Below are 18,106 nucleotides of genomic sequence, written 5' to 3'. Positions count from 1 at the left end.
TACTGTTTAGTTTTAAAGAGTTTTTTATATATTCTAGATATTAGCCCTTTTTCAGATATGTGATTGGCAAATATTTTCTTCCATTCTATTGCTTGTCTTTCATCTTCTTAACATTCTTTCACAGAGAAAAACCTACATTTTTTAAATATAGCAGGCTAATTTTTAAAAAATATTTTTATTGATTTCAGAGAGGAAGGGACAGGGAGAGAGAGATAGAAACATCAATAATGTGAGAGAGTCATTGATTGGCTGCCTCCTGTATGCCCCACACTGGGAATCAAGCCCACAACCCAGGCATGTGCCCTGACCAAACCCTGACCTCTGGTTCCTAGATGCTCAACCTCTGAACCACAGCAGTCAGGCCAAAAATTTGTATTTTCGATGAAGTGTAATATACTAGGGTTTTTTTCTCTTCATTTTTTTTTTTTTTACCAGTGTGTTTTTTAATGGATCATGTCAAGTCTAAGAACTCTTTGCCTAGACTTATATCCTGAAGATTTGCCCTTATTTTTCCTTTCATAAAAGTTTCATTGTTTTACATACATGCTCATAATGCACTTGAGTTAATGTTTATGTAAACTGTGAGGTTCATTCTTTTGCCTCCAATTGTTCGGTTGCTCCAGCAACGTTTGTGAAATAATGACCCTAGCACCCTGCTTTGGAGCCACCAACACTGGTAGAGTCCCTCCTCGGTAGCCATAGCTCCTAAAAAGCAGCCTTCCCACAGCTCTCTCACCTTCTGCTACTGTCCCCTCCCTCCCCTTCCCTGGCCTCAACACTGTGTCCTCCCTGTGGTTTCCCACACTCTGCCCACACCTTTGTAAAACACAGTCCCTTTATTAAAATCTCAAATTACCCACATTAGGCGAGCCATCTGTTTCCTCCCAGGACTCTGACACAGCCCACAAATTACAAATTTTCCAAATCCCAAACATCAGACATATACTGTTAATAGTCACAAAGTAATAATCATTTATTTTTCTGAAAAGTCATTTACAGGTATTTATAGTCAAATGGATTGCCACTTTAAGACAGATGAAGATGAGAGTGTGTCAGTAAAAGAGCATGCAATCAAACATTTCCTTTGTTGTTTCTTTCTGCTTTCACTGTGTCTGTGGTATTTGTAAGTATGGTATTTCCTCATCCAACTAAGATGCCATCACAGTCAAATATTGATTTTCCATGTGCACTGCTCACATCATTTATACTCTCTGCATTTTTTTGGACCAGGAACTCTTTCTTGCTACCTAGGGAGCACTACTCTGCAGACTGAGAACATAGCCCTTCTCTGTCTCTGATAAAGGTGATTAGATCACCCATAAGTCTCTATGATCTATACCCTCCTGAACCCCTTCCTTTATGAGGACAGATAATCGAGATCTAAGATGTATGCAAAATTGATGAAAAATACATTCTTTCCTAGTTGTATAGAAGGAAACAAACCTGTCTAAGAAATTAATAGAAGAAATAAAGTAAAATCATAAACCTTTTCATAAAAATATTAGAGTTCAGTATGCTTGATTTCTGATTATTTCTATCCAAAAGAAGTTTCCCATGTTTTATTTAAAACTTAGCAAATATATCACAATTACAAATATTAAGTTGTATCTACATAGCCAAAATGAAGTGGAGTTAAGACTATTATCCAGATAACTGAGGATGAAAAAACACTTTATAGTAATGGCCGTATGTCTACATGCAAAGGTAAGTAAAGGACTGAAGCAGCTTTCTTGCTACTCAAAACAACCAAATCCACTTCTACCATATTTACTTATGTTATTCCACAGTTTCAATGTTTTTTACTGAAAGGCTTGGAGTGTCCACTATCTGAATGTTTATCTCAGTTGTGCCATTCATTCTGAGTATAGACACAGACTAAAAGAAAATACTGAAGTTTTCACCTTTACTCTACAGACTGGCGATCAACATTAAATGGAAATTTTGCTTTTTATAGACTTATGGGAGGGCTGAAATGGACCCTAAGCCAGCTCTCTCACATTAGAAACATGGAAATGGGAATCCAGACAGGTTCAGCAACTTGCTCGTGGTCACCCTGATGACAGCCAGCCCAGCGCTTTTCCCTACACAGCGCTTAATTATACCATCACTTTACCACTGCGTCTCTACGTGGCAAACCTTTCCAACTGTTTCATTCACTATGTTTTCTCCCTTCTGCATTAGGCCTGATCTTATCTAGAAAAGGTGAGGGACCATCATGCAGTCACAGCCAATCAGGAGGAGATCTCCCCATCCTTTCAAATAAATTCAGCATTTTAAATAATAATAGAACCAATGTGGATATTAATTAGGAAGAATACTGATTTGTTTGCTATCTTTTAAATCCATGTATTCATGAGCATTTTTGGTGGGCAGAGGGATGGAGGGAAAAATATGATGAAATCAGAAATGACTACTAGATTTGGCCTCTTCAGCTTGTCACATGCTGCATACAAACAGTCCAAATAGCAAAAATGGAGAAATACTAGGTCACACAATTTGGGCCCCAACCCTTTAACCAGCAAATGGGACCAGTCAATGCAACAGACCAATGCTTTCAGTGGCTTTTGATTTGATTCCACTGCCATAGACACAGTCCAGATTCAATGTCAAATTTATTTTAACATTGCAGTGAAAGTGCTAGTAAACAGAAAAATGCAAGTCAATATCCATCAAGCAAATTGCTCCTTATTTTTGTAACAAGGAAAGATTTTTTTTGGCAAATGGTTCTGTAGTTATCGAATATGAAGACACTTAGAACTAATCTCCCCAATATGAAAATGTCCCCTAATGATCAAGTTGAAAGGCACATACCACTGCCCCAGCAGTTCATTCAAGTTGTCTTTAGCATGTGAGATTTTAATTGTGCTTTTAGCTTGTTATCAATGCAATATGGCCTTAAAAAGTGACATCCGTGCACATGTATAACTTTTTAAATGGACCAATCCTTTCTCCTCTTCTGACTTCCACTTTCTGAAGATCAGTTTTCGTTAGTCCATGATGGTCTTAAAAGATGCACTTCACAGTTTGTGTTCTATATATCTAGAAACCAAGTTTGAATCATCCTTGTGTCCTAACACAAAATGGAGTTTCTTGAATTACCAGTGTGATGGTATTTCCATATTATCATTTGTTTAAATGCAAAAGTCCTGGAATATTATCTCTTCTCACTGGTTGTTTAAGGCTTACTTCACTTCCAGAAGAGATGATTGGCAAACTATTATCCATGTGGTATCTGATAAGGTGGCCGACATTATCAAATACATGATCCTTGGTCCTCACCTTGAAAAGGAGGAACAAAAGTATGTTAAATGATAATAGTTCTCCTGACAGATGTAAACAACTGGGGGGGGGGGGGGGGCGTGGTGGGGGACGATGACACATAACCCTGAAGGAGACAATTTGCTTAATGAAAAAAAGAAAAGATACCTTTTAACTCTGTATCCCTTAGTAAAAATACCTTTTTAAAACAACTGTCCCTCCCAGTTTGGAAAACGTTAAGCACTTATCATCTAATTCTCCCTTCAGTTGTATCAATGTTTGTGTCATATATTTGTGTTCTGTAGTTATAGAATAACTGTTATTCTATATTGGTATTATATCTTTCTAGTGAATTGATATATTGATAATTGTTATATCTTTCTAGTGAATTGATCCTTTTATCATTATACTAGAGGCCCGGTGCACAAATTCATACACAGGTGGGGTCCCTCAGCCTGGCCAGCAATAGGGGCGGTCTTGCCCAGTCCTGATCGGGCTGACTGGGGCCTGCTAGCTGAGGAAAGGGACTGTGGAAGGTTGGCCCACCGTGGGAGGTTGGCTGTGGGAGTGCACTGACTACCAGGGACAGCTCCTGCGTTGAGCTACCGGCCGGTCGTCCGGTCGTAACGGTCGCGTAGGCTTTTATATATATAGAGAGAGAGACAATATCATTCTTTGTCTCTTTTGACAGTTTTTCATTTTAGTCCAGGATCATTTCTGTCTATAGACAGCCTCTGCTCCAGCCATACATCCTTTATTGGCTTAACACCATTCTGCTGCTCTGCTCCTGTGTTTCCTTTCCTACACTCCAAATGCCCTCCCCTTTAAAGATTTTTCCATCTTTCATGGTTCATCTTATATGCCAGACTCTGCAGGAAGCCTTCTGTGTGCCTCATCCAGAGCACTCCTCTATCCTGAGGAACATCTAATGCTTTAGCTGAACCATTCTTATGCCATTCATCCTTATAATTATTTAAGCATCTATTTTATGAAATCATAAGCACCCTGACAGCAAGAACTAAGTATGTGATTCTGAGCAATAGTCAACTGGGAATAGTCAACTGTGAACCATGGAGGTATTCATTTAATTCACTGAATTGAATTGAGAGGCGCAGAAAGAGGTTGTCCTCTACTTGATCCTATAAGGTGCCTTCTACTCAAATCCCTCCACTAACCTCTATTTAGGACTTGCTGCCCCAGTTTGAAGGTTCAAGTAAAAGTAAACCCTTAGCCTTGAATACTCTTCAACAGTATCAACAGGTTTGGGACCTGTCATTCAGAGTAGCCCTAGTCACAACATCCTGTAAGGACTACAGAGAGAAGGCAATAATACCTTGCCTTCAGGATCCACCAGAAGAAGATGCTTTGCCTGGCCTCCCTGGAGTCCACTCAGCACATACTGGCCAGGAGAGGTGGCACTCTCTCGAACCAGAAAGTCCCCATCCTTTACTAAGAGGTTCTCTGCTGCCTTCCTACTCAGCTTGCCATGGTAGCAGTCTTCACTCCTCAGCTGCTGCTGAATGTGTGGCAAAGACTGGGAGCCGGCAGGCTGGGCCGTGGCACTTGGCTGAACAGTTTCAGGAGCTTCTGAAGTCAAAATACAGAAGGAGACATCACCAAGTTAACTCCTCATCCATCCGCTCATTGAATCATTCATTCACTCAGCAAATATAACTTGAGCCCCTACTACATGCTAGGTGCTATTTGAACAATGCTGTTCCTGGAACAAATGTTTTACTTGGGGAACTTCCAACAGGCTCTAATTGAATGGTAGATCCAAACATTGCCTTTGGCTTCTATTGCCAAGAGAGGCTCACCCAGGTGCAGGAGTTTTTCCTTCTGATGAGAAGTGGAACTGACCCATGAATGAGCACTGCTTTTAGAACTGCCACAAGAGGCTTGTTATGTCCCAGGGGCTGTCTGTCAACGAGAAGGAGGCTTATGCTGTATCTGGATTAGAGACAACTTCTAAGATTTTCCCAAACTCTTTGAAAATGCCTACGGTAACTTTGGCGATGCCATTTTTTTTTAATGTTTTTTTTTTTTAGCATTTAGCTTTAAGAAAACACACAACAAATTATCAATGTGCTTCAGAGATGCTTCTAACCAAATACTTCAAAGCTGTGCTGAACCTCGGAGTATTCCTATTAAATGACTACTCTGTTTGTGTTATTCACTGGCCTGGACAAAACAGTCAGTCGGGTAAAAGAAGGCAAAACATCAGGGAGGCAGGGCCTGAGACAGCGCCCCAAGTCTCTGCAGAGTAAGTCCTATGTAGAGTCGAGAGCACTAGGATGACAAGGCACATCCAGGCAGCACTTGATAATACCATTGATACGCTTAGTGATAATAATTACTGTGTAGTTCCATTTACTGAGTATGACAGGCACTACTCAATGCTTTATATACTAATATACTATTTGGTTTCACTCTCAAAATTAGATAGGCAAGGCAATGGATCTTTACAAAGGTTAGATGACTTTTGCAAAGTCACACTGCTATTGTGGTGTAGGTCTGAGATTTAAAACAAGGTCTGACTCCAAAGCCCAGGTTACTCATCACCACACTCTAAGGTGACTGACTTCCTTGCCTTGGATGGGAAAATCTTTCCATTTCACAAGGTCTAGCCACTCCATTCCTGTAATGCCCACAAAGATCCTTAGAAGATAACAAGGCTGTCAGGATGATATACAGCATCTCCAGAAGGAATAACATAAAATTCTTAGGTCTGAATCCAGGTAAAAGTCATACGATTACTTACAGCAAATTTACCAGGAAAATAACCATAGAAATCAGGCTTTGTCTTTGTAAATGCAAAGGATATTTTGCATAGAAACCAGGCTTCACCTTTATACATGCAAAGGGGATTTTTACATGTCCTTATGCAAGGGTCTCACATGAAAAATCCTCTGGCTCCTGAGATTTATAATTTACACAAGACAATCCTATGAAGTCACTGATGTAGGAAGTCAGTGCCCTGTAGACACAATCCAGTTCTCCTGTTAATACGTTATAGTTTTGTCCCTGCTTAAGAACTTCTCTACATAACACAATTATAATGCAGCACTATTTAAAAAATATCTTTAGTCTATCTAGCGTATATAAATTTTTGCCTCTATTGTTGCTGGGGAAGCCTGAAGTAATGTGTCTAGATTTGATAATACCTGTAGTTGGTCTTAGTGCTGCCAGCTTTGAGGCATAACAGGGAACTTCTGATGAGTAGCTGTGTGTGTTTATGTTTGTGAGCGAGAAAGTGTTTGTGCAAGCGTGGGGGAGGAGGCTGTGTTGGGCACACACATCTTGGTGCATGGTGGCTTTTGGTTTCTTCTGAGAGTATGGTGGAGAGCTTTTGGACAATGACACAACAAAAGAAAAAGAGACATTATATCATCGGGAAAAGAGGCAACAGATCATGGGCCAGCCAGAAGGTCTGAACAATATTTCCCCAACTCAGTTTCTCACAAGAGTCACTGTGCTAGGAGATTCCAGTCATCCAAACATTTGCTGAAAATCTAATTCTACAGAAAGTGAATATCTCACAGACTTTTGTAAATTTTAGTTTTGATTTTAAAAGTTACCCATGCTAATTCTTTTAAATCTAGGAAAAACAAAGAAGATGAATCACCTCTGGCTCTATCACCAAGTACAACCACTCTTAACATGGTGGTGCATTATCTATTATCTTGATCCTTTCCTTACATAAAGTTAACTTTGAGAAAGATAGTCATAATTTCAATATAGTTTTTATATGTAATTCCCACACAATATTTAATAAATTATTGACTTGATATATTTTCCCAGAAGTAGTGAAGGTTAAAGAAGCAACAAGGAAAGCCACTCTAGATTTAACTGAGACCAAAAAAGAAAAAAGTGATAGGAATCCTGGAAGAAAGTCATCATGTCATCTTGGAGTTCCCATTAGTAACTGAAGACATATTGTTCACAATCAAAACTTCAGGAAAGCACTAGATAGATGTGAATATCCACACCCATATGCAGCTGATGGGCAAACCTCTGAAAGGGGGAATAGAGCTTAAGAAAGAAAAGTCTAACATGCAAAGTCTAGAATTAGCAATTGCAAGTAATGTCAATGAGAAAGGAGGGGTGAGACAGTTAAAGAAATGAAACTAATGCGAACTGTGAATACAGCATATTGATGCAGTCAGTTTTTAAAAGCACACGTAAAAGGATGTTTTGATAATATTGACTATGATATTATCAAAGGAATGGAAAAACTGTTTACAGAATTAAAAACGTATACAAAAGTCAGGATATCGGATAGCAACATAACTAAAGGTAAACTAGAAGAGGGATATAAAGGTGTGAGAAGAGTGTCTAGGTTGGGGACAATCCTCAGGTTTCTGCTGTGGGAGGAAAAGCCCATCCTTGTCTCCCCACGACGTGTTATAATGACTCCATCTCTGATTCAGGAGGGCGCTAAGTAGTGAATTCTCTTCACTCAGGTAGCTATGTTTTATAAAGTTGCCATGAACACCGAATTAGTGAAAAGTGAGCCATTGTCCCTAGGGGTCATGCAGGGGTAAGTTCCTCCAGGCCTCAGGTCACCACATGTTCATCAGTCATACAACACCTTGCTTTATGTGTGCTTTTGTTTAAAGACACCTTCCGTAGTACATATTTTTGATTCATTAATGCCTGGCCAACAGCCTGAACGAAGCTTATCTAACACATATTGTCTTGGTAAGGCACATCACAGTTTCTTGAGCTTAGGAATGCTTGACAGAATTTCAACACTACACTTAGAGGCCATTTTAAACAGCAAAGCCATAGAGAAATATCACAAAATGTGAAAAGCATTACACCACATAGACAGGAAAAGGACACTTGCTTACAATATGAAAGCCGAAGCAAGAAGGCAGAGCACTGCCTGGTTCCACCTAGCTGGGAATGTGCACATTGGGCAACTCTAATTTTTCATTGCTCTGCACACGCCTGCAAATGACCACAAAAGTGCCATGAGTGTTGATTTGGGGTTATGGATACATTTTAGTGAGTGATCAAATGCTCAAATATGGGATCCATGAACAATGAGAATCAACTGTATATTGTTTATTAGTATGGATTACTGGGCATGTGAAAATTATAAAATAGGGACTTATTTGCATTTTGAGGAGAAAATATGTTCACTCTATAAGATGTCTAAAAGTTCCTAGTAAAATATTGTAGAGGGCCGTCTGGGAAGGCACATGGATATTTTTTTAATTCTTATTCAGCTGAGCCCAAGGGCACTGGCAGAATCCTGTTATCAGTACTGATTCCATGTACTTGGAATGAGGAACAAAAAGGACCTTGACCCACCCAAAATAAGGAGCTTACTCAGATCCTGATGAATAGGATTTGGGCACACCTGAATCTCCTTTTTATCATAAAATCCCTTTTGGAAACCAATAAATATGCTGTGTTGTCTGAGGTGAGTGTGACTGTCTCTCTATCAGAGGACAGGAAGCCACCCGGCACCCAGCTTGAATCTATTTCTGTCTCTTGCCTCTTTCTTTTTCTAATTTCTTAACCCCCAGCTCCTCCACTCAGGAACCTGTCTTTCTCCCTTTCCGTGCGGGACGCGGAAAAGGAAGAAATACCACACCACATTTGGCGCCCGAACAGGGACCTGAGTACGGAGGGAAAATAGGCGAGGGGGTCACTTCCACGACGTGCACGCAGAATAAGGTAAGTTTTTGGGAAGTGTATTGTGTGTTGTGAATTGTGAATTCACTTGAATAACCGGGTATAAACATGGGTAATTCAGAGTCTCGGAAAGGAGACTCTTCCTCCTCCTCCTCCTCCTCCTTCTCCTTACCCCCACCTTCCCCCCCTTCACCCGCTGCCGCTCCTGCCGCTGCTCTTAAGAGTCGGCCTAACAAGTATTTACCTCCTAAATATGAGCGGAAGCCAGAGATTGAGAAAAGGAGATACAAACATTACCATGAGCGAGATGATTTAGATGATGAGGAAGATCTTGCTCACAGTTTTGAAAAAACGACCCTAACCCCCCGGCCTTTACGGCCAGAAACTGGCACACAGCCAAATATGAAAGTAACTACAACTGCTGTGCCGCCGGTACTATCCCCTTTACAGCTGACCTTACAGGAGGCAAGACGAGCTGGAGAGGATATTACAGGATTTTCAATGTATCCGATCCTAGAAAGGCCAGACCCTACCAACCCAGAGCAGATACTGAGAGTGCACGAGGCCATTCCTTTTAAAACCCTTAAGGAGTTTAAAACCTCTGTCTCCACATATGGCCCCACTTCTCCATTTGTCTTGAGCTTGATTGACACTGTAATTAGTGAAGCTCTGCCTCCTCAAGACTGGCAAACATTGGCTAAGGCATGTCTTTCCCCTGGAGATTATTTACTGTGGAAATCCAATTGGACTGAAATTAGTGAAAAACAGGCAGCTAAAAATCAACAACAAGGTGTGCCTATCACTCTTGAAATGTTAACAGGAACTGGAACATGTAGCAGCTTACAGGCTCAGATGATGTTCCCTTTGCAAGCTTATCAGCAGATAAATATTTGTGGCACTAAGGCTTGGAGGGAGTTGCCCACTAAGGGAGAAAAAAGCATGGACGTTACAAAAATTATACAGGGGCCAGAGGAGCCCAATCAGGACTTTGTGGCACGGTTGCTTCAGGCAGTAGACAGAGTGGTTGGAGATTCCAATACGGGATCCCTGTTAGTGAAGCAACTGGCTTTTGAGAATGCCAATAGAACATGTCAGGAGGCTCTACGCCCCTACAGAAAAAGGGGGTCAATTTCTGAGTTCATCCGTATTTGTGCTGATATTGGGCCATCCTATGTTCAGGGAGTGACTTTGGCTGCTGCATTAAAGGAGTCTCTGAAAAGGGACCATTCAGGGAGCAAAGAAAAATGGACTTGTTTCACTTGCAGAAGGCCAGGCCATATTGCAAAGAATTGCTGGCAACAGGTTGCCTCAAGGGGACAAGGAAGTTCAGCTCCTAGTCTCCCTGCTCCGCAGTTGGGGTTTTGTCCTCCCTGCTGCAGGGGAAGACACTGGGCCAATAACTGCCGCTCCCAGAGAGGCATTGATGGCCAGCCTCTTGACCCACATCAGGGAAACGGCAAATGGGGCCGGCCCCGGCCCCGCCAAACAGTAGGGGCACTGTCGTACCATACCAGCCTGCCTACAACCGGTCCACTATCAGGCAACTCTACCGCGCCACCCCAGGAAGTGCAGGATTGGACCTCTGTCCCACCGCCAAATATGTACTAACTCCCGATATGGGTCCACAAGCAATCCCTACAGGGATTTATGGACCATTACCTAAGGGCACCATGGGACTTATTTTAGAAAGAAGTAGTTTATCTATGAAAGGATTAGAAGAATATCACTACTTGCTCCTGGGAGAGGTGCAGAGAATGTACAGTTTGAATTTGAATTGCCATTGGCTTAGAGCAAAGAATATCCTTACATGGTATTTTTCCTGGTTTGTATGCTTAAAGAATGTGGTTTCTTGTTCAAATTAAAATCTTAGTTTGTATTTGGAATTTAAAATCTGTAATAAGAAATGAAACTCCACTCCTGAAACAGCCTCTGGTGTGGAGAAATTCAATGGTGACAGGAGAGGGCAAAGCTATCTGCTCTCCTGCAATGAGATTACTTAAAAGTTTTCTTTAAAATTCATAAAATAATCCACAGGAAGATTCTGATCTTGGCCAAATTGGGTGTTAGTTATAAAGAAAAAATTTGAGATCTGTCTTTTAAGCATGAAAAAATGTGTCCAGATCTGTTGCAAAAACTTCCCCTAAAGTAAGCAGGATGTAGGGGAAGGGAGAGACACGTGGCGATCCAATATAGACACCACTCCCCAAGAAAGCCACCATAAGAGGCCTCATATTCGCCATCTTTCCTTTTTCCAGCTAATGAATTAAAGTTTTTACAAATTCATAAATGCATCGGGGATTTCTGTGCTCATGTAAAGCAAAAAGGCCAGTTTAAAAACGAGTGCGCATAGTTTTTTGAGCTGGGCTTGACACTTTTCTGTGTACAGAATAAAAACCCTAGAGATTTTAGCTTTAAAGATGGTGAAGATGAACTGGGAGACAAATTAAAGCTAGTTTCCCAAGGCATTTTAAGCAGCCCCTTTTGAAATTCCCACCCTGAGGCAAGTAACCAGCAGGAAGTAAATAACAAGTTTGCATATGAATGGAGGATGCAAAAACTAGTAAATCATATATGAATATAAATATTTGTTTGATGGTTTTTTTTTCCATGTTAAAATTTCAAGGCCTTAACAGAGATGATTCTTGTAAAGCTCCAAGGGCCCAGAGTAATACAAGAAAATTATTCTCTCTTCTTAAAGGAGATCCTTTTAAAACATCTAATATACTTGAAATTGCGTGGTATTATTCTACAATGTCATTATAATTTTTGATATTTTACAAACAGCATATTGTACAATTAATCCAAACAAACTTAAAAATCTAAATTTTTTTTTTAATGTTTGGCAGCAATTTAAAAGGGACATGAAAGGATTCAATTCCTTCCACTGTGTGAAAGGCCCCTTGGGAAGGTACTTGAGCATTCTATATTGGCCCTTTTTGTCAAAAGGAACCCTCTTCTCACAATTCAATTGCCCACAGCTGTTGCTTGAGTTTTCAGTTCATTTTGAGGTTGAAACCTCATGTTGGATGGTACCATAGATCTGTCTCTCGCACAATGGCGTGAGCTGGGCCCTCCCTGGAGAAGAAACCTGGGTTCCCCAAGATATATGATCAATGCCGGGGCCCCCCACCAGTGGGGGGATCCCAAGGCAGGTGCTGGGCATGGAGGCCATAGGGGCATAGGCTACCAAGGAGACAGAACTGAACCTTACATCACCCTGCTTGGCCCCGGAGGATGGCTGGTTAGTCAATGACGGGTAAGACTCCTCAAGGGAGGGGCAACCTAAGACAGGCACATTCGCAGGGGGCCATCAGGAGAGAACTTGGGGGTCAACAGAGGTGTGGCACAGATCCTCACCCCCCAACATTACAGGGGCTTGAACACTCGCCCCTTCTGAGGGAGGTCTCCTGCCCCATGGCTGCTTTGTGCTTCCCATGCCCAGCTCAGATTGGGACCCAGGCAACAAACAGATTTGGCCCAGCTAAAGACTGAGACCCAGGCAACAGAGAAGTGGTTGATGGCAGCTGCCCTATACCTAAATCTAGCCTAAATCCAGGAGTGCTCAGGGCTTTCTCAAGGATGCATATAATCCTTTCCATTAACTAAAATTGTTGTTAAAGTATTAAATTTGATAGTAAAATAGTCAAGTTTTCAGATTAATTTAAATTGGCTAAATGAAATAAGGGAATATTCAAGAAAATCTAATTGTACAAAAGGCTGTTCCTAAAGTATTAACCAAAATTTCTATTTGTAGTTCATTTCATGGTAAAATTGCTTAACATGCAATGAACCTAAAGCAGTCATATTTTTGTGCAAAAAATTAAAATTTAAAGTTATCAAGACTGCATTATATATTTTCCAAAAGCTTCCTAATAATTAAATTAAAAAAAGGGGGGATAGTGGAGTAATATTATGTAAGGAAAAATACTTTGCAAGTAAATTACATCTAGAAAAATTTTTACTTTGAAAATTAATTTTCATTTGTTACGCTAACAGCAAGACACCCATGAAAAACACACATGGTGTCAAAATAAGCCAAAGGAAAATTATTTGGGCAAAAATAAAAAGGATCCCAAGTCAAATGTATAGAAAAGACACCTTTATTAACTTTTGGTCGAGAATATGTTTGTATATTTTCAGAAAAAAACTCCAGGACCATGTGGATTCCTGCAACAGAGAGGAATTAGCAGGAAATAATTCAACCATGAAGACAAGAGGAGAGGCGGTCCAGATATGGAGGACGCTGACGACGCCTTTCCATGCTAGCAGTCAGCAGCTGTCGCTGCAGGTTGCCCAGGACCAAACCAGAGGTCAAACCTGCATTGCCACCATTTGACCACCATTCAGATGTCATTGCTGACGTGTACACTTGGAACTTTTGGACATTGATACTTGGACTCAGAACTGTTGGACATTAAAATTTGGACTCGGAACTTTTGAACATTGAAATTGGGACCTAAACATTTTTTGTTCTTATATGTTTATAAATGCAAGATTTCTTTTAAAAAATTAAAATGGGGGAGATGTAGAGGGCCGTCTGGGAAGGCACATGGATATTTTTTTAATTCTTATTCAGCTGAGCCCAAGGGCACTGGCAGAATCCTGTTATCAGTACTGATTCCATGTACTTGGAATGAGGAACAAAAAGGACCTTGACCCACCCAAAATAAGGAGCTTACTCAGATCCTGATGAATAGGATTTGGGCACACCTGAATCTCCTTTTTATCATAAAATCCCTTTTGGAAACCAATAAATATGCTGTGTTGTTTGAGGTGAGTGTGACTGTCTCTCTATCAGAGGACAGGAAGCCACCCGGCACCCAGCTTGAATCTATTTCTGTCTCTTGCCTCTTTCTTTTTCTAATTTCTTAACCCCCAGCTCCTCCACTCAGGAACCTGTCTTTCTCCCTTTCCGTGCGGGACGCGGAAAAGGAAGAAATACCACACCACAAAATATGTTAACATAAAATGTTAAGCATAAATGAAGGGCTGAAATTCTACCCAGAGAAAATTTATCTGTAATATAAAGGAAAATGCACATGTCTATTAAGATATATTACAAAGCCACAGTAATTAGTATATAGTAATTAATATACTGGTATAGAACAGACAGATAAGCCAATAGAAAAAGTATTCACACATATAAAAGGCTCAGAAACAGACTCACATATATAGAGGAATCTAGTATAATAGAGATTGGCATTAAAGAAAGAGGAGATTATTTCAACAGTGCTTTGAAAATTAAATAGTTTACATAGATAACATTGTTAGACCCCCCTACCTCATATAAAATATAAATTTCAAGTTGAATAAATATTTTATTATATAAATAAAACAATACAGCTGATAGAAGAAAATGTAATAGAAGCTGGATAGAGAAAAATTTAATCCAAAGCAAATAGAAGGAAGATATACTGAAGATAAAAATGGAAATCAATGAAATAGAAAATAAAAAACAATAGAGAAAATGAAACCAAAATTTAGGTACTTTGAAAAGATCAGTTAAATTTAGTAAATCTCGATAAACACTGATCAAGAAAAGAAGAGAGAAGACAGAAAATACCAATAACAAGAAAGAGAGAAGGCATCCTTCAGGCAATAAGAGGATAATAAAGGAATATTATGGGAAATTTCATGTAGAACTGACTCTAAGTGAATAAAGCAAAATCCTACTAAATTTTTCAGTAAATTACACTGCCAAAGAAACCACAGTCTCTTCTGGTCTGGCTGTTTGGCCTCTTAAGCAACCTCCAATCTCTTGAGCCCATGCCAACAGGAAATAGGCTGTGAAAGTTGTGAAGCCCCCGAGAAAGGCACATTCTCCAGCATCTCCTTTCAATGTATACATGGAGGATAATGGCAGGAACATCCCGGAAGGCACAGGTACAGCCCCCAGATAACAACAGACAAGGAGTCCCCTCCTAAGCAGAACCAGAGTCCAGGCAGATCATCATCTCCTACCTCCAGCTCAGGGAGCCTGCACAGTCACCCCTGGCAGGATGCGGCAGTCACTAGAACCAATGGCCGCTATGCATTCTGCGTGCTTCCCTTTTGTAAGTGTGAGTTTGTATTGTGGTTATCTTACTCCAATTCCAGCAGCAATTTTGGTTGTGGAGGAGGGCAGACAACTTGGCAATTATAAGAATCCCTATCCAATCTTGATGGAGGGGACTCATACCACCCAGATGTCATGGACTTTGAAGCTGTATGCTGTAACCGGGTGGGGTATTTTCAAAGTCTTCCTTTGGCAGAGGGCAAATGGGTTCTATGTGAAGAGAGCTCATGGATACTGGGGTGGCAGAAAGGTAGCAGGGACAGCTGTTCACCAACATCTCTCCTCCCTTTCATTGCATGCTAGTTTTAGCTGGGCACATGGCCAACCAGCTAGAGTAACATTTTTAGCCCCTTTAAAGCTAGGTATGGCCACATGACCGAGCCTCACAAATAGCAGGTGGGGAGAAATGATGCCTGCTCTTCTGAGTCATGCCCTTTAAAGGAATGTATGTGTCTGTACTCCTCTTGCCTTTCTCTCTGCCCACTGGCTGCACACAGATGTGATGGTGACAGGCCAGGCAGCCACCTTAGACCAGAGATTGAAGCCAGGTGTTAAGAATGACAAACTTCCTATCAGACCTGAGCCACCAATTTTGGGGGCTAATAGGTAAAATGAATAAACTTCAGTCCTTTTTACACTATGGTATTTCTTTGTTATGGCAGCTTTAGACTGAAACTAATATAAATTGGTACAAAAATTAAACAGTATGAGAACTAATGATTCCTCTGCTGTGTCTGATAAGAGTAAGGATTGTGCCAGAGCTTTCCTATGCTGGCTGTATGCTAGGATGAACTGAGGAGCCCTGATGTTATGCTTGAGAGCTATTAGGTCATTGTCTCATTTTACTGAGCTAATCAGTGAGATTTGTATGAATAAGGGAGGCTGAGGATGCCTAAAGAAGCTAGAAAGAAATAGGAGGAAACATAAGGGGAGAAAGGTTAAAAGGTGTATTTAAGATATTTTGCAGAAAAGTATGTCCAAAGTTATCCCTACTCCATCTCTACTAAATTTTCTTAACTCAACATTATTTATATTTTTGGAGTTGTATTTAAATTTTTGGAGGGAGTAATGATAAGCTGAAATGAGCCAATTGTTTATGATAAAAGGCACAGTTTCTTTGCTTGAGTTGTGAACATTTTTAACATTAAAGACTTGGTTATAAAGGCACTGCAGTCGAGAATCAAGGAATAGGCCAGATCACCTGATTCAAGCCATATTTCTAATAATAGGTTGTTGCTCTGAACAGCCCATGACGTGGAAGCTAACAATGTACTAGTATAGTCTTATAAAGTGACTTTTAAAATCTGAGGTCCACACACTTGTTTTCAAAAAGCTGTGCCTCTAACAAATATTACCTTATCCAAACAAGGTACTCTCCAGTGTAGCTAAGTTCACTGCAGGAATCTGCATTCACTGCATATCCCATTACCCAGGGCACAAGATGCCCCCTGTGATGGAGGTGGAGATACATGACCTAGATCCCTCTTCAGGGAAGGACCAAGAGCCCCAGGTGTCAGCAGCCAGCCTCCAGCCAACCGTCCCCGCAGGGTCTGCCTCAGCTGCAGGGAGCTGCCCTACCCTCGGGCAAGCCCTCACGTGGCCCATGTCCAAAGACAGAGATAAGTGGGGCAATGTGGGCCACTCTCACAGGCCCATAAGCTCTCTGCAGGGTTGACTGAGGCTCTGCCCACCCCTCTTGGCCCCAGCCTGCTTCTTGTCCCTCCCTTCCTGATAACTGATCCCAATAAAGACCCTGCAGGACAAGCCCCATCTCAGTGTCTGCTTCCAGAGAACCAACCCAGCAGAGATGTTTGGGAGCCGAGAGTGATCTTGGAAAGCTTGTAAGAAGACGGCCCATTCGCCACCTGTCTGGCCACAAGGACCTCTGTTTCTTAGAGTTCAGGTGATCTGGTTAAGCCAAGGCTCAGCAAAGTCTCCATTTACATTTCGTCTGGCCACCTGGCCACGCCAGCTGTGCAGTTGCCTTGGCAGTTTGGGAAAGGCCACCTGGGCCAGTGAAAGGACCTGCTCAGCGGCGTGTTCTCCATCCTTGGAATGAACCAGATTTGACACCCAAGCCAATCTCTGAACCAACACGCTTCAACATTTTATGAAAAGCATGTTTTGTTTATTTTTCAGTTGATTGCGTGCTTTTGGCTTGTTTTTGCTTTTATTTATTTACTAGAGGCCCGATGCACGAAACTCGTGCAAGGGGCTCGGCCCTCGCGGTCCCTGCTTCATCCGGAAGGTCGTTCCGCTGTTCGGCCATTGGTCTAATTAGCATATTATGCTTTTATTATTATAGATATTCCTGTTTCTGCATTTATCCCTGGAAGCAATTGGCAAGAAAGTGATGTATTTTAAGATTAAGTAAAGTCTTACTGTTTTGACTCACAGTATACGGTTTTAAAAAGGAGCCATGTTATTTTAGTGCTGAATAGATGATTTACCAGGGGTTGTGAAAAGAGTAAAATTAACATCATCAATAAACAGAACCGAAATCATGGCCATTGTTTCTCATGCAAACAATTTAATTCAAAATTACCTCCTGACTTTGACCATCCTTCCTTCAGCAAGAGCACATAGCAAAATTGAAAATATGTGAAAAGATTACTTAAACCTCACTTTCTCAAGAGAGCCTTCTCTGACCTTCTCAGACGAGGCTCAGTCTCTCTGCTTTCCTAGCAGTTTGTGCTTTCCCTTTGAAGCCCGTATCACGACATCCCCACATTTTGAAATCCATTATCACCACAAAATTCTGTTAATAACTACGTTATTATCAGTGATTGTGGAGGAGTTGAGGTCAGAAAGAATCATTTTAGCTTCCTGAAAATGAGGCCAAGGAAATAGCCTTCTTTCATGTGAGACAGTGTAGTGAGCTCAATAGTAACCCCAAAAGATTAGGTTCAAGTCCTAACCCCCCATACCTGTGAATGTGACCTCATTTGGGAAAAGGGTCTTTGCAGATGTCATTAATGTTCTCAAGATGAGATCTTCCTGGGTTTAGATGTGCCTAAATTCAGAGGCTGCTGTCTTATAAGAGAGAGAAGAGGGAGATCTGAGACGCAGGGTGAAGGCCAGGTGGAGACAAGCCAAGGAACTAGGAGAGGCCTAGGACAGATTCTTCTCCAGAGCTTTCAGAAGGCA

General features: G+C 41.1%; 1 protein-coding gene across 1 annotated transcript in view; it reads right to left on the bottom strand.

Moving 5' to 3' along the window:
• Positions 1-948: 948 nt before the first annotated feature.
• Positions 949-18,106, bottom strand: part of SHC4 (SHC adaptor protein 4) — a 128,939-nt gene continuing 111,781 nt past the window's right edge. The window contains 2 exon segments of the mRNA XM_080677054.1: positions 949-3,279; positions 4,592-4,845. Of these exon segments, the coding sequence (XP_080533180.1) occupies positions 3,124-3,279; positions 4,592-4,845 (410 nt within the window). The 3' untranslated portion in view covers positions 949-3,123.

The sequence above is a fragment of the Plecotus auritus genome (assembly GCF_963455305.1).
Source record: "Plecotus auritus genome assembly, chromosome: 1".
In the NCBI taxonomy this organism is placed as follows: Eukaryota; Metazoa; Chordata; class Mammalia; order Chiroptera; family Vespertilionidae; genus Plecotus; species Plecotus auritus.
This window is presented reverse-complemented; position numbering and strand designations above follow the sequence as displayed.